This window comes from Dreissena polymorpha, chromosome 1 (assembly GCF_020536995.1).
Source record: "Dreissena polymorpha isolate Duluth1 chromosome 1, UMN_Dpol_1.0, whole genome shotgun sequence".
In the NCBI taxonomy this organism is placed as follows: domain Eukaryota; kingdom Metazoa; phylum Mollusca; class Bivalvia; order Myida; family Dreissenidae; genus Dreissena; species Dreissena polymorpha.
Window position 1 is genome coordinate 197,658,137 of NC_068355.1, and position 24,865 is coordinate 197,683,001.

At 37.2% G+C, this 24,865-nt stretch overlaps 3 protein-coding genes across 8 annotated transcripts in view; 2 read left to right on the top strand and 1 right to left on the bottom strand.

Annotated features, from left to right (window-relative positions):
* The window catches only part of LOC127864503 (probable peptidyl-tRNA hydrolase 2), a 12,125-nt gene extending 9,348 nt beyond the window's left edge, over positions 1-2,777 (top strand). For all 4 annotated transcript variants that reach the window (XM_052404148.1, XM_052404147.1, XM_052404146.1 and 1 more), the window contains exon 8: positions 2,224-2,777. The gene's annotated coding sequence lies outside the window, so the exon portion shown is untranslated. The remainder of the gene's footprint in view (positions 1-2,223) is intronic.
* A 144-nt stretch (positions 2,778-2,921) lies between these two features.
* Positions 2,922-8,414, bottom strand: LOC127864504 (uncharacterized). 2 transcript variants are annotated; one of them, XM_052404150.1, is made up of 4 exons: positions 8,372-8,414; positions 6,472-6,573; positions 4,563-5,175; positions 2,922-4,019 (listed from the first exon to the last, which is right to left on the bottom strand). In XM_052404150.1, exons 2-4 carry the CDS (start codon positions 6,513-6,515, stop codon positions 3,936-3,938), a joined length of 741 nt encoding a protein of 246 aa, XP_052260110.1. In that variant the 5' UTR covers positions 6,516-6,573; positions 8,372-8,414; the 3' UTR covers positions 2,922-3,935. The 2 variants fall into 2 exon arrangements, with proteins under 2 accessions (XP_052260110.1, XP_052260109.1); XM_052404149.1 differs by lacking the exon at positions 8,372-8,414 and adding an exon at positions 8,090-8,333.
* On the top strand, positions 8,210-24,806 carry LOC127864501 (serine/threonine-protein kinase RIO3-like). Of its 2 annotated transcripts, none has more exons than XM_052404141.1 (12): positions 8,210-8,296; positions 8,762-9,062; positions 9,825-9,988; positions 10,587-10,697; positions 11,718-11,830; positions 13,449-13,592; positions 14,505-14,632; positions 14,830-15,015; positions 16,449-16,608; positions 19,885-20,055; positions 20,556-20,660; positions 23,292-24,806. In XM_052404141.1, exons 2-12 carry the CDS (start codon positions 8,860-8,862, stop codon positions 23,691-23,693), a joined length of 1,887 nt encoding a protein of 628 aa, XP_052260101.1. In that variant the 5' UTR covers positions 8,210-8,296; positions 8,762-8,859; the 3' UTR covers positions 23,694-24,806. The 2 variants fall into 2 exon arrangements, with proteins under 2 accessions (XP_052260101.1, XP_052260100.1); XM_052404140.1 differs by lacking the exon at positions 8,210-8,296 and adding an exon at positions 8,416-8,582.
* The last annotated feature ends 59 nt before the right edge of the window (positions 24,807-24,865 follow it).

Sequence of the window (24,865 nt, forward strand, 5' to 3'; positions counted from 1 at the left end):
CATCCGTAACTACTACCATGTGCGTGTGTTTTTAAATTACATTGATCTTCTGGATCATTCACACATTCACAGTTGAATGACCTTAATATGTACCAGTAGATGATCTTAATGAAAGGAATATTGGCTGCATTGGTTTTGGGCAAAATTATGACTCTTTCTCAGTTTTAACTCCATATATAGTAGAATAGAAAGTCCCAAAATTGTGTGTATTCAACTCGTCTTAATCATCTGTATGAATCTTGCTAAAACTTTCACAGATTCATGACCTGATTGTCAATTATTATCCCCACGCTTTTAAAAAAGCGTGGGGATATTGTGGTTATCTCCGCTGTCCGTCTGTCTGTCCGTCCTGGCCAATATCTTGACATACACTATAAGCACTAGAACCTTGAAACTTACACACATGGTAGCTATGAGCATATGTGCGACCCTGCACTATTTGGAATTTTGATCTGACCCCTGGGTCAAAAGTTATGGGGGTTGGGGCGGGCCGGGTCAGAGATTTTCACTCATTTTTTATGTTATTTTACATTAACTTCTTCATTTCTGCACCGATTTACTTAAAATTGATACTGAACCTCTCTTATTACAATACCGTCAATCTCAACTATGCATTGCCCCATTACCAACCCTGGGGCGCCCCGCCCACATAGACAACACCCACCCAAAATTGCCTTTTACTATAATTTCTTCATTTCTACACTGATTCACTTCAAATTGATACTGAAATTCTCTTATGACAATACGGTCAATCTAAACTATGCATGACAATATGGTCAATCTCAACTATGCATGGCCCCATTACCAACCCTGAGGCGCCCCACCCACATAGGCCACACCCACCCAAAATTGCCTTTTACTATAACTTCTTCATTTCTACACAGATTCACTTCTAATTGATACTGAACTTCTCTTATGACAATACGGTCAATCTCAAGTATGCATGGCCCAATAACCAACCCTGGGGCGCCCTGCCCAAATAGGCCACACCCACACAAAATTGCCTTTTACTATAATTTCTTCATTTCTACACTGATTCACTTCTAATTGATACTGAACTTCTCTTATGACAATACAGTCAATCTCAACTATGCATGGCCCCATTACCAACCCTGGGGCGCCCCTGGGTCAAACATGCGGCGTGGGGATACGCGTCGGCTTCTGCCGCGCCATTTCTAGTAGTATATGATTTTAAAGTCAAGCATTTTAACTGCAACCAGTTTTGGCTGAATTATTACCATTTGTCTTTGTAACTACTGTTTTATATGGATTTGTCCGTGGCCAAACATTTGTTGTGGGGGGCTTCAATGTCTCTGACACATGTTAAGTTACTCAAGTAACTTCAGCAACCTGCACATTCTACTCAGCCAGGTCTATACTATAATGTAGACTTGGTGCGGAATCTGTGCATGTAGTGATGTCTATTCCTCCTTGTGAATTGAGGAATATGAACACACTATATTTCATGTGTTTCTACTCTGGTAACTATAGCAACCTGCACATTCTATCCAGCCTGGCCTATACTGTACTTTAGACTTGGTGTGGAATCTGTGCATATAGTAATGTTGCTTCCTTCTTGTGAATTGAGGAATATGAACACACTAATTTATGTGTTTCTACACTAGTTAGTATATCAACCTGCACATTCTATATAACCTGGTCTGTATTATATAGACAGTTTATTGTTTTTATACCAGTCCTTAGTAATTTATAATCTTATAAATATGCCTTTAAATGTCTGTTCAAAAAACATGCAGTGGTGTAGTAATATGGTGTCAATGTGTCTAAAGGTACCAGGTTCTATCCCCATAACATTAATTCATAACATCTTTCTCGCAAAGAAACCAAGCACTGTTTCTATCCAGAAAGCAGAGCATCTCAATAAGGCAATCAAACTGAAACAACTTAACTTTACAGTTTTTTTTTGTGTTTTCTTTGCAGTCTCAAATCAAAGTCTGTCATTACTGCTGATGATGATTTAAGCGCCTTTGAACGTGCACTCTTGCATGAAAAGGGCGCTATATAAATCCGGTATTATATAATAAATAGTAATATAAATATGACAGAAACTAAAACAAAAATACTGTTTTTGTTTGAAAAGTCCATGGCTTCATTCCTCAATTATGTTCTTGTAATGTTGATCCTTTTATTCAGGAGAGCGCCACATTGCCACTCCAGCTCTCTTGTGGCTGTAATGCTTATATAACACTGTGCTTATTTCAGATGCCCCATGATGCCCCATTTCACGGCTCACGATGATGAAGACCAACTGCATTGAGGTGAAGGACTAACATGATGAGGAAGAAGTTGGAAACGTGTGTGCTGAATTGGTCTTAAATAGCTTAACGGCAATTCATTTCATGCTTGAATGTGCTTGTGTATTACTTATTTATTAGTTAAAGATTATTTATCTACTACCGCAATAACATGAATACATTGAAAGTACTGTTATGAAGAAAACGTAAGTTAAATAGATAAAAGGATATCCAACTTACAAATGTTATGTAGCTCTTAAAACATATGCACAGACAAAACCAAGACTGAATATACTATAGGACAAAATGCATGTGTAATTTATGCTAATACAGTTTATACTGTTGGCCACATTTATTAAAAGATGGCAATTAGGTTTTTACTTGATTTTATTTAAATCCTTTGAATGTGATCATATGTATATTGATAAATTCATTTATATTGTACATTTCAATACCAAATTCTTTTTGATGTGTTCGTTAAGTATACTGTTACATTTTGTCGGAATAAAATGTTAACTTTTACATGTATGTTGACTCCATCCCTCGATGTTGGAAATGACTGTTTTAATCAGAATATAATAGGGGATCTAAAGTACAAACAAAAATTTCGACACTTGTGACCAGGAAGTGAAATAAGTTGCCAGTACTTAAAATTGAACACAGGTCTGTAACAGAATATATATTTCACACTGAACAGTTTAACAAAATAGCTATTGTAATAACACTCACACAAATAAACATCAACAAAGCAGTGTGTGTATGTGTATATATATCTATGTATATATACATATGAATAGTCTAACAGTGTATTCAGACATTTAGTGTGATAAACATTATCACTCAAAAACATCAACAGCAAGTACATTTCATAAAGTGTACAAGTTGACACCATAAATTAAATGATGCAGATTTATAAATATCACAGATATGTACCACAAGTCTAATACTGCGATATTATTACAACTCGACATTCTATGTGAATACGTGTGTCAATAATATATAAAAATATCTGATTTATAAATGTAAACAATTGTCTATTTTAAATTAATGCAACTTATACCCACCAACATTCTGTCCCCTATTTTTCTACTGCTCTTCCCAAATATTGCATCTTTCTGTCCCATATGAAAGACATATGATATAAAATATTACTATCCAACCAGTGTTCAATGCACTGTATCATCACATTTTCAGCGGTTTAACTTTTTTAGCAATGTTCTTGGGCTTAAGGCATGTGTGTAGTGTCGTTCCATACAAACCCTGTGAAGTCCTCACAGGCTTATCAGAGATGTCATTTTGTGCATAAAACGGTTTTTCATTTAGAAGAGACTTCCTATAAACAATGCAGACTTCACAGGTTAATCTGGGACACTACGCACATGCATTTAGCCCTGCTTTCCCAGAAACAGACTTATACAAAGAGCATGCACATTTTGTGTGTGATTCTTCAAAGGGCACAAGTTAATCTGGTGATTCTAGATGAATGGAAATTATTCCATATTAAAAAACTTTTCATTGCAAATCCTGCATATATCTACTGTTACTTCTGGTCTATAGAAATGAACTTCCACTACATTGATAAGAAACTTCAGTTCAATGTAGATGAATTTCTGGTCCATAGGGAGATGATGCTGGTCCAAATAGAGGACCTTACAGTCCATTCACTTGAACTTCTGGTGATCATGGGCAGTACTCTGCTATGAGCTCCACTAGCATGTGACCGTGACATTGCTCGGGATGACACCAGCAACCGAGGGTCTTTCCCTGGCAAAGAAAGCAAAACAGTAAAGCAAAAAAGCAATTTTTTTTTTTTGGGGGGGGGGAGAGTTGGAAGGTTTTACTAAGTAGGAGGCACTCTGGAAAGGACAAACTAAGTTGCCAAGGAGTTGCCATGCACTATGCAACAAAGCAGTTGGTACCTTTATTTTAAGCCCCACTCCAAACAATTATAAACTGCAGAAATTATTAATAATGGAAAACTTAAGTGTATTCCATACAAACGAGTTTTCCGCAAACTATACATAATTTTCTTTCATTGGAACTAATACAAATATTAGCAGGCAATTAATTATTTTACTAAACAGTGCCTTTAACGTCTCCAAAAAACGAGCAATCAAACTTATCAATGCAATAAACACCTAACCTCTATAGAGTCTAGAACAATGAACACCTAACCTCTATAGAGTCTAGAACAATGACTAACCTCTATAGAGTCTAGAACAATGACTAACCTCTATAGAGTCTAGAACAATGATTCTCTAAAATTATCCTTGAATAAAAAATAATACATGACTTGAATGACAATACCTTAAGCTCTGATAATGACTCCAGTAGAGTTTTGCCATTGCTCTGTATACGAGTATCATTGATGACGTACTGCCTGTACATCTGACAGGACTCGGCGTTGCCAAGCTTCCGAGACCTGAAGGGGTTGCCCCAAATGCTTCCAATGGCTCCGGGCACGTAACGACTCATGTCGCGCCCTATGTAGACATGACCCGGAACTGACAACCAGTGCTCCAAGTCCCTGTAGCCGAGTTTGTTAAGGTCAGATTTGTGGACATTGACTACCGTGGTATTACTGCTCTGCGTGACTTGACCGCTGGCTTTATAAACAAAGTCCTGTTTCAACGCACTGCCCGGTGTGACATTGCCACTTTTTGTTGGGACTTTGAAAGGACTGAACTTATTTGGTGAAGGGATTGATCCCAAAGTCCATGTTTTAGCATCCAGGTCTGACATGGGTGATGAGTCACGTAGTTCAGCTTCAGTTTCCAATGCGATATGCTTTGACATGTCGGTGTCTGTGTTAGCTGGAGTGCTGGTGCCTTTGATGGCACGGGTATGCTGTGCCCCGTGGCGATCCCTCTTACGCCGTGACGCTGGTCCTATTTGGTTTCCGGCTGACCATGGACCTTTCCTGGAGTTATAAGGTGTGCCCACTTATTCAGGTCACAATGCAAACTTTGTGATACAACAAATTATAATTTTAATATCATGATTAATTATCAATTCAACTTTCCTTTAAATAACGGTAAACGCATGAGCTGGTTTTTATTTTGAATGCCATTATAAAATAAGCAAACTTGAGGTTTTTTGTATGCTCTAATATGCCATTGATGGGCATATGAAAACGTTACATCAGTCAAATAGGTAAATTCATCCTATTTTATTACTCCATTTAATGTATCTTCTAGTTCAATCTAGATGAAACTTGGTCAGAATATGGATCTTTACAATATCTAGGACAATTCTAATCTGGGTCACGTGCCTCCAAATTTAAACTTGGTAATCACCATAGAGGCCACATTTTACACCTCAATATTGATGACAGTTGGTGTCCAAAATTAGGTCACTAGGTCACGTTTCCCTAGCACTCAGGGGAGCGCACCAGGGCCATCATGGCTGCCTTGTTATGCCCCCGGTAGGGTAGCATATAGCAGTTGAACTGTCAGCCAGTCTTTCAGTCTGAGCGTCTGTCTGAAAACTTTAACATTGGCCATAACTTTTGCAATATTAAAGATAGCAGCTTGATATTTGACATGCATGTGTATCTCATGAAGCTGCACATTTTGAGTGGTGACAGGTCAAGGTCCAGGTCATCCTTCAAGGTCAAAAGTAAAAAAAATACAATCCAATGGAAGTAATAAGCTTTAAAGGGAGATAATTTCTCAACCTGCCAAATGATGTATTGAAATTTTATTTCAAAGTGGCGCAATAGGAAGCATTGTGTTTCTGACAAACACATCTCTTGTTATAAAATATACCAATCACGCAAGCCCATACTAGACTGATATGCTATGAATCAGAATACATTACCCTATTGTGCAGGACCAATATCCAAAATGGAAATAATGTCTGTCATTAACCCTTTGCATGCTGGGATATTTGTGGTCTGCTAAAATGTCGTCTGCTGAATATCTTAAATTAGCATTTTCTTCGATTTTTTTCAAAGAATACTATCAGAATTGCAAACAGTTTGGATCCTGATGAGAGGCAACATGCTGTGGCATCTCATCTGGATCCAAACTGTTTTCAAAGGCCTTCATAATTCGGTTCCAGTACTGAAAGAGTTATTCATACCAACCAAGCAAACACACATAGGTTCCTGGCAGGCAAAATGTATGGAAGATCAACTTGAGAAATTATTTGTACACAGATGTATGACTGCAGTATATTTTCAAATCGATAATATGAAACATGAAAGACAGCTCACCTTTCTGTATAATTTGGCTGCTGATTATGTTGGTTTGATTCCATTATGCCAATATTTAAGACAGACACCTGGCTTGTGTACACTCTTTGAGGTTAATGTCCTCTGAAAAATGTTTATGTAATTCCTTATTATTATTATTTAGGCATATAGCTAAACTCAAAGTTTTCACTACATTTCGACCTGTAAAGAATAAAATGTCATTTAAAAGGGTCAGAATTTAAGGGTCAACTTAAAAAACTATAAATGGTATAAAATACAATTCAATGTTTAGGAGGATGACAATTATGATTAGAAACCTTTTAAATACATATTGGTGCATATAATATATATGATGTATTACATAAAAGTACAACTTTGAGGCAGTATTATTATAATTCCTGAATAAAATATTGTGACTTTCTCTTCATCATTATTTAGTATTTTATAAATATTTACATTTCGACTTAAAAATAGTTAATCATGTATGTTACATATAAACATATGTTTTACTTTTTTTTTCATTTTAAAGCATATATTGTATACATACATGTTTTTTTTTATTTGCAAACAATGGTTCTAACAAAGTATACAGAAACTATGCCTGATAAAGTTTTAGACCTTGGTGTATGACATTTCGATCTGAATGAAAACAGTGAGGGTTCTGTTATATATAATAAATGATCTTATAAGATTACAAAAACAATAATACTAAAAAATATTTGAAAAAGATAACTTAAAATAAGAGTCAGTGAATAGTATATCAGTGGACAAGCATTATGAGAATTTAATTCGATTCCATTTTTGATTAAAGATTTGCAATTTGTCATTACTGAAGGCTATTTCTTTCTCAATCTGGATTTTAAGTTTAAGACTACATGTATCTATGGATAAAACAATTAAAATTTGGTATTTGTTTTCTGCACTTCATGTTAAAGAAAAAATATTTCATCAATATAAGAATAAAATTCACAATATTACCTTCTATTGATTTAAAGGAGTTAATTCCGAAACTTACACATAAATAGGAAAGTTTAACGCTTAGTTGTTGTTGTTGTTCAAGAAAGGATGCTTTTTTTTTTTAATTAAAGGGGCCTTTCCACAGATTTTGGCATGTTTTGAAGTTTGTCATTAAAAGCTTTATATCGATAAATGTGAACATTGGATCTAAAAAGCTCCAGTAAAAAATCAAGAATAAAATTTAAAAAAAGAAAAAATAGGTAACCCTCAGAAGGACTCGAACCACTGACCCATGGAGTCCTGGAGTAAAATGTCTGCGCATTAGACCACTCGGCCATCCTTCCTTTCACAACCACAGATGTATCTTATACTTCATATAAGCGGTCTTTGTAGTTTCACAAAAAATTACGACAACAACAGAACTCTCCAAATTATTCAATCGTTTCGAGTTGCAACGCTTTATAATTTTCAGGTTTTTAATGTTCAGTATTACGGTTTCCTCACAAATAGCATTACTCAAACGAAAATTTGCGAATATGAAACAACTTTTTTCAATTTTGTCGATTTACCAAAACGTGAAAAGGCCCCTTTAATAGATCTCACATTTGGTAAATATTGTGTAACATAAATTTTAATACATACACTTTTCAGTAACAGAATAATGATTTTATTTTTACGGTACCTTTATTCGAGTATGTTGACAGAAACCACAAGTCAAGAATACGATGTTGCTATGAAGTTAACACCACCATGATATAGTACCTTGCAACCTTATTAAAATCGGGGTGCATTGAGCGATTGGTTAATACGACGGCAATTTTAGATTTATAAAATTCCGTAATGCAAAAATTATTATAACCAACGATATATGCATTTGTTTTAGTGAAAGGTATGTCTATTAATCCCAGAGTGGAAACATTAATGTTTAGGCCTATAGATAAATAGGAAACTTTACAACGTTTACTTCGGTGTTTGACGAGTGACATTTTCGTCCAAATCAAGCAGACGCTTTGTTTAAATTTTGTACAGCGAATTGCACAACAAATTGAAAGTATGTGGTTAAAAATAATTATTGAGGACGTTTTCCAAAAATAGATTATATGTTTGTCTTTTCCATACAAAATACGGCGCCTCACATCATTCCTTAACAGCTTCTTGATTGATACACACGAGTGGTAAGTAATAATTTTATTCAGGAAACAAAGTCAAAAGCTATAAATTTGAGGGCAATATACATCGGTAGATTATGTCTAATTATTTGAACTAACAATCTTCTACTTTAAACTACTTAACATGTTTTAAAGGCAATCATTTTAATAACCATGTTTGTTACTCATTTACTGGTCATTTTCAGGCCACACAGGCGGACAACATTCACACAGGACAGGTCAATCAAACTTCTCGGCCATTTTATCAAATCATTCAACAGCAAATTTTCTTACAAACACTGAAATGGAAGGCATCGTAGCAGAAGGGCATACCCAAACACTAGTGAAACCATCACCATGGGGAAAGGCTGTCCAATCAAGTCCCTGGGGTCAATCAACCAATCAGAATGCTGCCCCTTGTAGTCTAGAAGAAGTGATGAGCGAACAGTTGGCTAGCGAGCTTCAACAAGAAGAAGACAAAACGTGCGGCTTTCCGGAGGCTGCCGGGTAAGTTTTATGGTAAATTGATATCACAGATTCCACGGTAAGCAGTTTTCTGCATTAAATACCTCTGAATTGTTGGTCAGGACCCTCCTTTTGTTAAACTTGCAATCTGTGATAAGATGCACATTTTGTGTGACTTGTTTTACTTGATACTATTTCTTGTTGAAATTCATTATTGTATACATGTAAATTATTAACACAAACATAACATGAAAGTACCTTGAATCCTTGTATGCATGTAAATTATTAACAAAAGCACAACATGAAAGTACCTTGAATCCTTGTCTTTTTAATTATAATCCACATAGAAAACATCATTTTTAGTACATTATCTATTAGTCCTTTGTTTTTCTGATTTTAATATAAAATTGGTTTGTCCATTGGCAGATACTTAATAGGACACCAATTTTCATTGACAGAAACCCTTTATAAACTATATTAATGAAATGCAGCGATTTTGTTCCTTCATTGAATAGTACCCCTAAAAGGATCTTTCCCAACTAAGGTTAAACTACAAAATTCCCAATAGCTATCTAAAAATTTCCCAAAAGTGGTTACTAAAGATGGTTACTAAAAAGTTAATACCAAATACATGTACTATCATTCAGCGTTGACATTGAAACTTGATGTTAAGAAGTTTGAAGTGCCCAAATGCTGCAAACAGCGAAGGGGACATCTGTAGCGATGTAGTGCTGTATACCTCCAAATTGTTTCTTATCTGATGAACAACATTCATTCAAAACTGTGTAATCCTCTGTGATTTAGTGTTGATGTAGAGCCAGAAATCCAGGAGCTTATAGAAGCAGCGAACAGTGAAGGGGACACAAGCAGTGACGTAGTTCTGGCCCGCATGCTTCAGATGCAGTACGACCAGGAACACAACCAGCTGCTCCAGGCACAGGAGTCACACCTCAATAAGTGCAACACTGGTGAGGAACTTTGTTACACCTCAATAAGAGCAACACTGGTGAGGAACTTAGTTACACCTCAATAAGTGCAACACTGGTGAGGAACTTTGTTACACCTCATTAAGAGCAACACTGGTGACAATAAGAGCAACACTGGTGGGTAACTTAGTCACACCAACATGTAAATAAAATCAACACTGGTGGGTAACTTTGTTACACCTCAATAAGAGCAACACTGGTGAGGAACTTAGTTACACCTCAATAAGAGCAACACTGGTGAGGAACTTTTGTCACACCTCAAAACGTGAAACACTGGTGAGAAACTTAGTCACACCTCACACTTTAATAAGATCAATACTTGTGTGTAACTTTTTCACTCCTCAATAAGAGAAACACTGTGAGGAACTTAGTCATAAAATTCAATGAAAGCAACACTTGTGGACAGGGTAATTTTGTTGTTTTTAACAACTTAAATGCATTCTTTTCAAACAAAGCTAATTGTTTGATATTTACTGCATTCAAATATTAGGTACGGTACTTGGTCACATTAGCTGAACAAGGTAATTCTCGATTTATTCATAATCAACTGTAATCATTCTTTGTATTCCCTGTTTTACAGTGAAAGTGTCGTTTGAGAAGTACAAGTTAGAATACCCAGCTTTCAGTGATGATGAAAAGGAAGACAGCCAGTGCTTTGATGATGAGTACGAGAACAAGAAGACAGAATGGGGTAGGATTGAATAAAATATCGAACTTTAAAACATAATGACCTACCAGTTATTACACAAACATTACACACTCTATACAGAACATTTAAGTTTCCATATGGTTGAGGTGATAGACTTAGGCATTCAGGCCCTTGTTTTAATACATTTTCTTTTATAGTTTTGTATGCCCCATCATCTACAGATACAGGAAGCCATATAGCAATCGGCCTGTCCTTTCTATCATCAATATTCTTCATACAAAGCTATGATACTTGCATAGATGAACACTACCAACACACCCACTGGCGTGACCTCATTTTGACCTTGACCTCATTTTGACCTTGACATTTACTAATCCTGATGATTCAATGTCTCAATGACGTCCTTTGTCTCATACATGTATGAATAACGCTTGCTAAAATCTATACACTTGCATAAATGTTGTCCATGAGCACACCCAATAAAACCTCATCACCTGACCTCACTTGATGTTTACATTTACATTGCTTTTGGCGTAAAATAATTCAGAAGGTTGAACGTTTTGAAAAACAAATGACCTATTTAGTCTATCACCAATAACACTTCCTTAATGTCTGTGATACTAAATTCATACTTGCATGCAAGATGTCTTCGAACATTTACTTTTGATCCTACACTTAATCAATGGTCCCATAAATCACTGCAGACAAGATTTCCATGGAGGTGGGGGCATGATTATGGGTTCAGCAGCGTGTTATCAAGTATGAGCTTTGCTCAGGGAAAGCAGAGTAAAATGCATGTGTGTAAAGTGTCCTCCCAGATAAGCATATGCAGTTTGCACAGGCTTAGCAGGGACAACACTTTCCACCCAGATTTTCACTAAGAAAATACTTCCTTCAAATATAAATTCAATAAAAGCGGAAAGTGTCTTCCCTGATAAGCCAGTGTAGACTGCGTAGGCTTATCTAAGATGACACTTTTCACACATGCATTAAGCCCTGTTTTCCCAGAGCAAGGCTCATATCTTTTACTTTATTATCATTATTTATGGTTTGTTTCTCCAGAGAAAAGTCCAGTAGTGGCATCATCCAAAGGATATTCTGGCCGAGGAAAAAACATCGTTACAAAGCATGATGCAGTCATTTGTGGGCGGAAAAACGCTTCAAAAATGATGGACGTACGTATCCAACATCTAGAGTAGTTATAATCCCCCTGAAAGGGAGTGCATGGGAGTTACTTGGTCTGTCTGTCATTTGGTTTGTCAGCATATATTTAACTAATTTTGAAGCAATCAATTTCCACATATCTGAAACGTTTTGGGGAGAACAGTGCTTAACGCATATGCATAAAGTGTCGTCAAAGATTAGACTAATAAGGGGCATAACTTTCCGCTTATATTGTGTGTTTTTTGTTGAAAGGAAGTCTTTTCTTCGTGAAAGTCCAGTTAAGACAGTCCTTGATTAGCCTATGTGTACTGCACTGTCTAATCTGGGACGAGTCCTTGATTAGCCTATGTGTACTGCACTGTCTAATCTGGGACGAGTCCTTGATTAGCCTATGTGTACTGCACTGTCTAATCTGGGACGAGTCCTTGATTAGCCTATGTGTACTGCACTGTCTAATCTGGGAAGAGTCCTTGATTAGCCTATGTGTACTGCACTGTCTAATCTGGGACGAGTCCTTGATTAGCCTATGTGGACTGCACTGTCTAATCTGGGACGAGTCCTTGATTAGCCTATGTGTACTGCACTGTCTAATCTGGGACGAGTCCTTGATTAGCTTATGTGTACTGCACTGTCTAATCTGGGACGAGTCCTTGATTAGCCTATGTGTACTGCACTGTCTAATCTGGGACGAGTCCTTGATTAGCCTATGTGTACTGCACTGTCTAATCTGGGACGAGTCCTTGATTAGCCTATGTGTACTGCACTGTCTAATCTGGGACGAGTCCTTGATTAGCCTATGTGGACTGCACTGTCTAATCTGGGACGAGTCCTTGATTAGCCTATGTGGACTGCACTGTCTAATCTGGGACGAGTCCTTGATTAGCCTATGTGGACTGCACTGTCTAATCTGGGACGAGTCCTTGATTAGCCTATGTGGACTGCACTGTCTAATCTGGGACGAGTCCTTGATTAGCCTATGTGGACTGCACTGTCTAATCTGAGACGAGTCCTTGATTAGCCTATGTGTACTGCACTGTCTAATCTGAGACGAGTCCTTGATTAGCCTATGTGGACTGCACTGTCTAATCTGGGACGAGTCCTTGATTAGCCTATGTGTACTGCACTGTCTAATCTGGGACGAGTCCTTGATTAGCCTATGTGGACTGCACTGTCTAATCTGGGACGAGTCCTTGATTAGCCTATGTGGACTGCACTGTCTAATCTGGGACGAGTCCTTGATTAGCCTATGTGGACTGCACTGTCTAATCTGGGACGAGTCCTTGATTAGCCTATGTGGACTGCACTGTCTAATCTTGGACAATACTTAAGGCACATGAATTCATCTCATTTTCCCAGGGAAAGGTTCTTTTATTTTCTCTTAGGTTAAATTCAGTCATATTTTGTGATTTTTTTTAAAGATAAATGATAAAAATTCGAAGTGCATTATCTATTACTTAAATGAAGTTTTTCTAGACTTGAGTGCTTTTAATAGACTCGAGTGCTTTCACTAGACTCGAGTGCTTTCACTAGACTTGAGTGATTTCACTAGACTCGAGTGCTTTCACTAGACTCTGGTGCTTTTACTAGACTCGCATGCTTTCACTAGACTTGAGTGTTTTCTGTGCTCAGTTCACGCCCGAGTTTGAGAGTGGGGACTGTGAAGAAATGGACATGCGGCTGCCAAACAACGTTTATAATCATCTGAAACGACACAGCAATAAAGCAGACAGACGTCAGCAAAAACTACACGAGAAGAAGGAACACTCCACTGCGGTACGTACAGGCCCTTGGTTGATGTAAAGGCTCTTTCCCCTACTTATGATTGAAGGAAATTACATTTTATTTGTTGATTTTGGATTCCTTGGTGTGAATGGATGTAGACTTTACTGTGCGCTTGGTAAGCACGTTGTGTTTGTTTTATTTTTATTTGTAAAGAGACTGTATGATAACTTATTACAAAATTGTGAGCGGATTTTAATGACTGACTTCATAATACAATCAATGCATGTTTAGTTTATTACACAATGACAAAGTGACAAAAAATTTTCTTGGGACCGGTATACGAGTATCCCAGGGATGGTTTTTAGTGTATCCCAGGAATAGGTATTAGGGTATCCCAGGGATAGGTATTAGGGTCTCCCAGAGATGGGTATTAAAGTATCCCAGGGATAGGTATTAGGGTATCCCAGGTATGGGTATTAGGGTATCCCAGGGATAGGTATTAGAGTTTCCCAGTGATAGGTATTAGGGTATTCCAGGGATAGGTATTAGGGTATCCCAGGGATGGGTATTAGGGTATCACAGGGATAGGTATTAGGGTATCCCAGGGATGGGTATTAGGGTATCCCAGGGATAGGTATTAGGGTATCCAAGGGATGGGTATAAGGTTATCCCAGGGATGAGTATTTTGGCAATGTCTACATCCTGATAGGATGGTTTAATTTCATCCTGTAAAGTGTATAAGTGGACAATACTAGTCAACTCAATCATTTCACGATATAATCTCCTGGAATATTCGTGATTAGTCTCTTGGAGTATCTGTGATTAATCCCCTTTCATTATCATATTTATGCGATTGCCTTTTACAGGAGCATGCCATGGATCCCCGCACGCTCCTCCTGCTGTACAAGCTGGTGAACAGTGGCACCCTGCAGGCATATATTGTTACATATATTTGTGTTACAGGAGCATGCCATGGATCCACGTACACGCCTCCTGCTTTACAAGCTGGTGAACAGTGGCACCCTTGAGTCGATCAGTGGCAGTATCAGCACTGGGAAGGAGTCTGTCGTGCTACACGCTTATGGAGGAAGGTGCGGAGTTAATTGACTGTTTACGACTCAGATATGCATTTGTATGCGTTTGCAGTGCCAAAGAAAATCAAATTTGACTTAAAATCTTTCTGATAAAATGTAAGTTTTAAAGACTTAATTTCCAACCTGAACCATCAGATACTGTCAATGATGTCAATGCAACAAACAACTGTGATTGTTATTTCATTTCTTTTCAGGATAGAGGGCAGAACCCTCGCGACAGAAGTGGCAATCAAGGTGTTCAAAACAACGCTGAGCGAGTTCAAGACTCGAGAGAAGTACGTTCATGGCGACCATCGCTTCTCCAAGGATGACTACAAGAAACAGAACCCCAGGAAGATCATCAAGATGTGGGCCATGAAGGAGTGTGCTAATCTGGGCAGGTAAGTGATGTATTTGATTTGTTGCTCCCAAAAACTTGTAAAGTGATAACTTAGTATTGTCAAGTTATCAATATTATATTTACTGAGGTTCAAGACATAGAGCTTAGTATGGAAACTTACTAAATGTTGTATTTTATTTATAAAAAGATATCTATATATTTTTTTAAAGAAAACCTTCTATTGGGAATATTTTTGGACAGCAATTGGGAAATTTGTAGTTATTTTCCTGATTGGAATTGTTCTGTTTTCCAGTACTTTATAAAGAATGAAAAACATCGCTGATTGTACGCCCCAAAACAATATTTTTCTATATATGGTTTTGTGTTATTGGGTTGGTAAGTCACCATTTCAACCTATCTCAAGTGGGTTATTTTGCTGCATCAAGTCTCTATGTCTCTTTTTTATGTCCCGAAACATGTGTTTTCAACTCCACTTTTTTTCTACAATTTTGATCTCACTCAAACTTTCACAGATGAATGATCTTAATGTGTTGACGATTGTTAAGAAAGGAATTTAGGCCCTGATGAGTTTTTGCAAAATTATGGCTGTCTGTTTTTCAACAATAGAATATATAGCATGGACAGATCTCGTTAAAAACTTCGCAGCTATATGACCTTTATGTGTTGAGGATGGTTTAAAAAGGAATTTTGGCTGTGACAAGTTGATAGAATTATGGCCTGATGTCAGATTTTCCAACAATCGAATGTATAGGTCTAACACATGGTGCTTTTGTGTGTTGTGCCTCTCTATAATTGCTTTGCAGATGTTGCTCAAACATTGACTTGTGAATTCTCTTAATTTGTAGAGGAGGAATGTTGACTGCGACCAGTTTTGGCTGTATTATGATCCTTTGTTTGTGTGTTGGAGGGGGGGGGGGGGCTGGTCGGTCTTAAAATCCCATCTACGCTGCCTTTCTTTCGTTAGGCTAAAATTTGTGAAGGTCAAAATTTTGGATGCCTGAAAGTGTTTTCTCAGTTCCGGGCGCAGTTTTCGCATCTTATTTTGTTCGTTAAGCTCAAACTTTTTATGATTCGCATAAAAATGACAATTGATTAGGAGCGCTTTATTTCAAATTTGATTCAGTATTTTTGTTCACCATTTTGCGAATGGGGCCTTGTCCCTTTGCAATGGGAAAAATCACGTCATTTTGACTATAAATTGGGAGATAAGTGTTGTTGTTTTTTGGCTAACAAGTGCTTTAAAATTTAGAATAAAAGTGATTTCACTGGTATAGTTACTGAGGTACAACTAATAGCGCTTGATAGAAGATGAACTAAATGTTGAGACTTTTAAACTACAACACAAAAATTAAACCTTTACTTTGGAATTGTTGGTTCCATGTAGGTATCATTTGGTAAAATATGTAGTTTTTCCATCTGGCATCGGTCCTTCTAGAGGCTCCAATTTTGAACCCCCTAAAATCACTGTTTCAGAATGCACAAATTCAACATCCCATGTCCAGTGGTACAGATCATAAAGAAGCATGTCCTGGTGATGACCTTCATAGGGGAGGACCGCAAACCTGCACCGAAACTGAAACATGCCAAACTGTCAGCAGAAAATATAGAGGACGCTTATGACCAGGTGGTGAAGGTATGAATTTAAGGTTAAATTGTGTGGACTAGTTTTGTGTCGCTCTCTTGGAAAACAGACCTTAATGCATGTGAGAAAGTGTCGTCACAGATTAGCCTATGCAGTTTGCACAAGGTAATCAGGGATGACACATTCCCATGTAAAGATAATTTATCAATTAAAACAAGTCTCTTCTTTGTAAAAATCCAGTTTAGGCGGCAAGTGTAGTCCTTGATTAGCCTGTGCAAACTGCACAGGCTTTACTGGGACAACAATTTATGCACATGCATATAGCCCTGTTTTTCCAGAGCTAGGATTGTTTTGTTATGCCCCCTTTGACAAAGGCAGCAAATAGCAGTCTCAAACGTGTCTGAATATCTGTCAGAAAATACTTTTACCATCCAAAATTTTGCAAAATATTAATGGATAACTTGGCGCAATTTTTATCCGTCATAAGACTTTTAGCACCCAACTCCTTGCCTCAAAGGTCAAGTTCATGCTCAGAGGTCAAAGGTCAAATGTTGCCATAAAACAGCTTGTCCAGACTGATACTCTGACATATGGCTTTCTTAATATGACCACCTGCAGGAGACAACATGTTGCCTGTGTCACCTGTCTCCCTGACCACCTGCAGGAGACAACATGTTGCCTGTATGACCACCTGCAGGAGACAACATGTTGCCTGTATGACCACCTGCAGGAGACAACATGTTGCCTGTATGACCACCTGCAGGAGACAACATGTTGCCTGTATGACCACCTGCAGGAGACAACATGTTGCCTGTATGACCACCTGCAGGAGACAACATGTTGCCTGTATGACCACCTGCAGGAGACAACATGTTGCCTGTGTCACCTGTCTTCCTGACCACCTACAGGAGACAACATGTTGCCTGTATGACCACCTGCAAGAGACAACATGTTGCCTGTATGACCACCTGCAGTAGACAACATGTTGCCTGTATGACCACCTGCAGGAGACAACATGTTGCCTGTGTCACCTGTCTACCTAATTCAAAGGTGATGAAAAACACTTAGAGGTCAAAAGTAGGTCAAAAAGCAATGTAGGCTACATAACTGCTCGTTTTTTGACAAAGTGAGTTTTGAGACTGAATGGGAATCTGTTCTGTGAGGACACATTTTTGTTTTGCTCCATTAAGCACTTGAGTCTAAGTGCTGTTGATAGATTTTGAATATAAGGAGTCAAACAACCCTTTACTTGAAATTTTGAGGGGTTACAATGCAGTTTCAATGGTGATGCATTTACACTCTACACATCAATTGCAGGCTATGCGTAAGATGTCCTTTAAATGTGGCCTGGTTATGCTTATACAATGTACATGTATTCCCTGTATATCTATCCCAGGTTATGCGTTAGATGGATCGTAAATGTTGAATGTATTCATAATAATGTTCCCTGCATATCTTTACCAGGTTGTGCGTATGATGTTTTCTAAATGTTGCCAGGTTATTCTTATATTCCATACATATCTTTATGTGTTAGCTTAACGGTAAATGTGGCCCAGTTATGCATATATTCTCAATATTTATGCCAAATTATGCATTAGATTGTGTGACCTACATATCTTTCCCAGGTTATGCATAAGATGCATGGTGAATGTGGTCTGGTGCTTATATTCCCTGCATATCTATGCCAGATTATGCGCAAGATGTACCTATATACATCACAGATTATGCGCAATATGTATGTCAAGTGTGGCCTAGTTATGCTTATGTTTCCCTGTATATATATATGCCAGATTATAGGCAAGATGTACCTGAAGTGTGGCCTGGTTATGCTTATATTCCCAATATATCTATCTATAATATGTCTATCCCAGATTATGCGTAAGATGTACCTATGTCTATCACAGATTATGCGTAAGATGTACCTATCTCTATCTCAGATTATGATTGTGTAAGATGTACCTATGTCTATCACAGATTATGTGTAAGATGTACCTATGTCTATGCCAGATTATGTGTAAGATGTACCTATGTCTATGCCAGATTATGTGTAAGATGTACCTTTGTCTATGCCAGATTATGTGTAAGATGTACCTATGTCTATGCCAGATTATGTGTAAGATGTACCTTTGTCTATGCCAGATTATGTGTAAGATGTACCTATGTCTATCCCAGATTATGCATAAGATGTACCTATGTCTATGCCAGATTATGTGTAAGATGTACCTATGTCTATGCCAGATTATGTGTAAGATGTACCTTTGTCTATGCCAGATTATGTGTAAGATGAACCTATGTCTATGCCAGATTATGCATAAGATGTACCTATGTCTATGCCAGATTATGCGTAAGATGTACCTATGTCTATGCCAGATTATGCGTAAGATGTACCTATGCCTATGCCAGATTATGTGTAAGATGTACCTTTGTCTATGCCAGATTATGCGTAAGATGTACCTATGTCTATGCCAGATTATGCGTAAGATGTACCTTTGTCTATGCCTGATTATGTGTAAGATGTACCTTTGTCTATGCCAGATTATGCGTAAGATGTACCTTTGTCTATGCCTGATTATGTGTAAGATGTACCTTTGTCTATGCCAGATTATGCGTAAGATGTACCTATGCCTATGCCAGATTATGCGTAAGATGTACCTATGTCTATCCCAGATTATGCATAAGATGTACCTATGTCTATGCCAGATTATGCATAAGATGTACCTATGTCTATCCCAGATTATGCATAAGATGTACCTATGTCTATCCCAGATTATGCATAAGATGTACCTATGTCTATGCCAGATTATGCGTAAGATGTACCTATGTCTATGCCAGATTATGTGTAAGATGTACCTTTGTCTATGCCAGATTATGTGTAAGATGTACCTTTGTCTATGCCAGATTATGCGTAAGATGTACCTATGTCTATGCCAGATTATGTGTAAGATGTACCTATGTCTATCCCAGATTATGCGTAAGATGTACCTATGTCTATGCCAGATTATGCGTAAGGTGTACCTATATCTATCCCAGATTATGTGTAAGATGTACCTATGTCTATGCCAGATTTTGCGTAAGATGTACCTATGTCTATGCCAGATTATGTGTAAGATGTACCTATGTCTATCCCAGATTATGTGTAAGATGTACCTATGTCTATGCCAGATTATGTGTAAGATGTACCTATGTCTATGCCAGATTATGTGTAAGATGTACCTATGTCTATCACAGATTATGTGTAAGATGTACCTATGTCTATGCCAGATTATGTGTAAGATGTACCTATGTCTATCCCAGATTATGTGTAAGATGTACCTATGTCTATCCCAGATTATGCGTAAGATGTACCTGAAGTGTGGCCTGGTACATGCGGACCTCAGTGAGTACAACATGTTGTGGCATGCAGACACAGTGTGGATCATTGACGTTTCACAAGCGGTGTACCTAGACCACCCTCGAGCTCTCGAGTTCCTCTATAGGGACTCCACCAATGTGGTTAACGTAAGTGAAAATAGTAACTAGTTGTCAAAATAAGTTAAAAATAATGCTTAAAATAAATGATATTGTTAGAGGCACAGTTGAAGGCACAGTATTTTAAATTTCTTTCTTCACAATTTCAGTGCTTAATTTAGCGTTGTTCTTGGAAAATTGGGGTGATTGTATGTGCATCAAGTGCCATCCCAGATAAGCCTTACGGACTTTTCAGTCTGATCTGGGATGACACTTTACGGATGTGCATTAAGTCTTTTCAGGCTAATCTACGATGACACTTTACGGAATGTGCCAGAATGAGGCTAAATATATGAGGCTGTTACAATGGTGAATATAGTCAACATAACCACCAAAGACCTATCATGCTTTATGATTTTGAGAAGACAACCTATCATAGATAGCAAACACTTTTACTGCCTAGTTATGGCCCCCTATTTTAAAGTAAAATCGCCATTTTACACCATGTTTTGTGTTTTGTGATATCGCCATTTTGTTCTGTGTGTTTTCAGTTCTTCTCTGAAAGTGGAGCCCATGCAGTGATGACCCCTGAGCAGCTGTTTAACAAGGTTACCGACCTGGATATCAGGGGTCAAGGGTCAGACTTCATTGCACAGGTCAGTAAAACTAGGGCCAACAAAATAAGTTATTGGTATCAGCTAAGTAGAGCAAAGGCAAACAGAATAATGTATAGGTATGTGGTTTAGGAGCTGAATCATTATAAGCAAAAGCAAATGAATAAGTGGTGTAAAATTCCCCCTTAATGCTACTCTCTTTATAAGACTTGTAGTTGCAATTCCTAAGTCTCGGAAGAAAATCTGTACTCTTTGTACAACAAGCTGTTATGGTTTTTATCTGTACATTTTTATGCTCCCCCAAAAAAATTTGGGGGGAGCATATAGTCGCCGCTTCGTCTGTCCGTCCGTCTGGACACAATTTTTGTCCGGGCTATTTCTCAGCAACTAATGACCGGAATTCAATGAAACTTTATGGGAAGCTTCACTACCAAGAGGAAATGTGCATATTATCAGCGGGTTCTGGTCAGATGATTTTTCACAGAGTTATGGCCATTTGAAATTTTCCATTAACTGTACATATAGTGCAATTCTTGTCCGGGCTATTTCTCAGCAACTAATGACCGGAATTCAATGAAACTTTATGGGAAGCTTCACTACCAAGAGGAGATGTGCATATTATCAGCGGGTTCTGGTCGGATGATTTTTCACAGAGTTATGGCTCTTTGAAATTTTTCATTAACTGTATATATAGTGCAATTCTTGTCCGGGCTATTTCTCAGCAACTAATGACCGGAAATGAAAGAAACTTTATGGGAAGTTTCACTACCAAGAGGAGATGTGCATATTATCAGCAGGTTTTGGTCGGATGATTTTTCACAGAGTTATGGCACTTTGAAATTTTATATAAAAAAATTCTTGTCCCCCCAACTACTGTGCCCTCAAGACGTTTCCTTTTATCTGAATATAAAGTGCATTATTGTGACAGAAAAAAAACTTTGGGGAGCATCACCCGTCTCCGACGGTTTCTTATTTGTAATGTCATACAGTACAAGGTACAAGAATATATGGAACAAATGTTTACACCTTATTACAGATTTGAATTATTCATTAACTTAATGATGGACACGAAGTGCCTTTTTGTATGCATGCATCTGTAACCAATCAATCATCGAAAGCTGTTGAGTCCTTTTGCATTTTCGGAAAATGATTCATGAAAGTTCAATTTTTGCTACACATCGTCACTCGGTTTCATCTGGATAGTTGTCCAAGAGGATATTTTACATTCTTGTGACCGTATATGTTTTGTGGATGACTATTTATGTGAGAAACCTAAATGTGTCAGGTTTAAGATAATATGTGTCTTGTTCTGAGAAAACTGGGCTTATTTCATTTGCGTAAAGTGTCGTCCCAGATTAGCCTGTGCAGTCCGCACAGGCTAATCAGGGACGACACTTTCCGCTTTAATGGTATTTTTAGTTTCAAGGAAGTCCCTCCTTAAAGAAAATCAAGTTTAGACAGATAGTGTCGTCCCTGAATAGCCTGTGCGGACTGCACAGGCTAATCTGGGACGACACTTTATGCACATATATTATGCCCAGTTTTATCAGAACAAGACACATATTAGCCTCGTTCTGGGAAAACTGGGCTTAATGCATGTGTGTAATATGTCGTCACTTATTAGCCTTTACAATCTGCGCAGGTTCATCGGGGACAACACATTCTGCTGGTATGGTATATTTTGTTGAAAGGAATTCTCTGAGAGAAAATTTAGTTTAGACTGATGGTGTCATCCCTGATTAGCATGTGCGATGCTTACCTGGGACAAAACTTTAGGCACATGCAGTAAACCCCATTACTCAGGACTAGGCTCATTTCAGACCCCAAAAATCCTTTTAATTTTCACATGTTTTAATTTAGGGACTTGTTTGCTGACAGATGGAAGGAAAATTGTCTAAATTTTTATCAAACAGATTTAAAGAACAATATTGCACACTAAGGAGAAAAGTATTTAATACTTTTGAAGAAGACAAATACTCAAAATACATTGAATTTCAAAAATGATCATCGCTTGAAACTGATACAACTGTGCCGTGGTACAAATACAAAATGATTGAATAATTTGGAGGCATGTTTTTCTGTGATTTTATTTTTTCATATCTTTTATGAAGCATAAAATGCAATACAACAGTCTGGGTGGACAAAAAGATGTACAACATTTTAAACCGAAGGGCCCCCCGGTCTAATTCCTATTGGTGCTTTTTTTCTTTCTTGAATTATTTTCTTAATATTTTCTTTGAGCTTTTAATCTTCAATGTTTAAATCTGTCAATTTAAGGCCTTTAAGAACAGACTTCACTAATTCCAGAGCCAAAATCTGTGAAGTAATCAGTTTAAACAGGCTTTAAAACATTTTATCTGTAAACCTGAAACGGTTGTTTTTCAGTAACTTTTGAACATTGCAGAAATCATTAACATTTGTTGGCCTGAAATTTTATGTGTTATTTTCCAATGACAGTTTTGTTGACTCGTAAATTCAAAGATTTCAGATTTTTTGGAGAAAGACATGTAGGAATTTGTATTGGTCATGTTCAGATGTGTTTAATTAAAATTATTTAGAAACCCACAAAATGAATGAAAATTGCTGTCCCATGAATAAAAATGATTGTTCAGTATGTGAATATTATTGAAATACATATCTGCCTATCTGGTATAATTTGTTAATGTATTTCAGGTGCAGAGATATGCAAAAGAGAAAAGTCAAGAGCTAATTGCGAATGAAAAAAGTGACAAAAACTATGCGTTTGATTACTTCTTTGATAAATCCGTAAGGGACAAGAGCAATTTCGATACGCTGATTATTTCCGACTCGGACAGCGAAGAAGACGATGAAGATGTTGATGATGAAGTTTGTAGTGATATTAAAGAAGAAGGATATATGGATGTAATATATGATACTGCTAATGTTGTGGATAATGCTTGTAGTGACGATAATAATGCTACTGCTGGTGAAGTTGATAATCTAAAAGATGAAAATTGTAAGAATGGTAGCAGGGGTGGTGTGTGTGAAGACAATGAAGCAGGTGAAATGAAGGAGGTTTCTATAAATGATGAGACTGCACAGGGTTCCAGCTAGTAAACCTACAGTTGTGCAAAATCAGGTTTACTATGTGGCCAGTAAAGCTGGTAAAAGATTGGGAAAAAACTCTCTGCCTCAATTAGGCAATAACAAGATTATGCTGATTAGAAAAAAACTTACCTGTTTGTTTGTGTGCCCATTAAAGCTGAAAAAAGACGGATAGAAAAAACTCATTGCCTCAAATAGACAGTACAAAAATAGTGATGGTTAGAAAAACTTAGAAATTTAAAAGAATCATTTAACAAAAATGGTATCATATTATATGTAATAAGCTTATCAAGGCTTCTTTGGTCTATTGTTACAAAATGTCAAACTTAAAATTAAGCCTATTGTTTGTTTCAAATATGTACACATAGAAGAATGGAGAAGGTAGTTGAGGCTTTTAGCCGTACCATGGTAATGTAAAGTTTTTATTATTGTTTTTGTCATTTAATCTATGAATCAGTGATGTTATAGAAAAACCTGAAGTCAGTGAAGTTTTAGAAACTTTGAAACCTGAATCTTTTCTTGGAATAAGATGCATTTTCACGGGAATACAAACGAGACTCTTTTTTGGAAAACGGGGCTTAATGCATGTGCGTTAAGTGTCGTCCTATATTAGACACGTTCCCCCTGAACTGAATTTTCGTTTAGAAGAGACTAATCGTAAACAAAAAATTCCATTAAAGCAGAAAGTATCGTCCCCGATTAGCCTATGTGGTGTGCACCGGCTAATGTAGAGCAATACTTTAATCACATTTATTGAGTCCTGTTTTCACAGTGCGCAGCATATATATTTTATTGAGTCTTGTTTTCAGGTAATGGGTTTTGTGTTAAAAGATGGATGATTTATTTGTTTTATCATCACTTTTTTATAGATATATTATATTATAAGATTGAAGATTTAATTGCTAGATAATAAAATAAAGCTCTAATTGGAAGTGTTGTCAGCATTGAAATTGCTGAACCAGTTTGTTAGTGTGTTAATGTATGTATGCGGCAAACGATTAATAAGTTCTTGTCTATCATTTGCACGAGCTATAAAGTACTGCATTAACAAAACGACATTGTCATTTATGCTTATTTAAAACGTATATACTTGCAACAAAAAATAAACGTTTACACTATTTGCATTCATATTTGTCATTAAGTTGAAACGTTTGCGTTACCAGATTACATAAAAAGCATTC

What these genes read in the sequence shown, in the direction of transcription:
- LOC127864501 (XM_052404141.1), top strand. Translation starts at nt 8,860, where the DNA reads ATGGAAGGCATCGTAGCAGAAGGGCATACCCAAACACTAGTGAAACCA. An exon ending in CTACACGCTTATGGAGGAAG is followed by an intron (nt 14,633 to 14,829) that starts GTGCGGAGTTAA and finishes ATTTCTTTTCAG; the next exon opens with GATAGAGGGCAGAACCCTCG. An exon ending in GAGTGTGCTAATCTGGGCAG is followed by an intron (nt 15,016 to 16,448) that starts GTAAGTGATGTA and finishes TCACTGTTTCAG; the next exon opens with AATGCACAAATTCAACATCC.
- LOC127864504 (XM_052404150.1), bottom strand. Translation starts at nt 6,515, where the DNA reads ATGGAATCAAACCAACATAATCAGCAGCCAAATTATACAGAAAG. An exon ending in CAGCCAAATTATACAGAAAG is followed by an intron (nt 5,176 to 6,471) that starts GTGAGCTGTCTT and finishes TTATAACTCCAG; the next exon opens with GAAAGGTCCATGGTCAGCCG. An exon ending in AGTCATTATCAGAGCTTAAG is followed by an intron (nt 4,020 to 4,562) that starts GTATTGTCATTC and finishes TTTCTTTGCCAG; the next exon opens with GGAAAGACCCTCGGTTGCTG.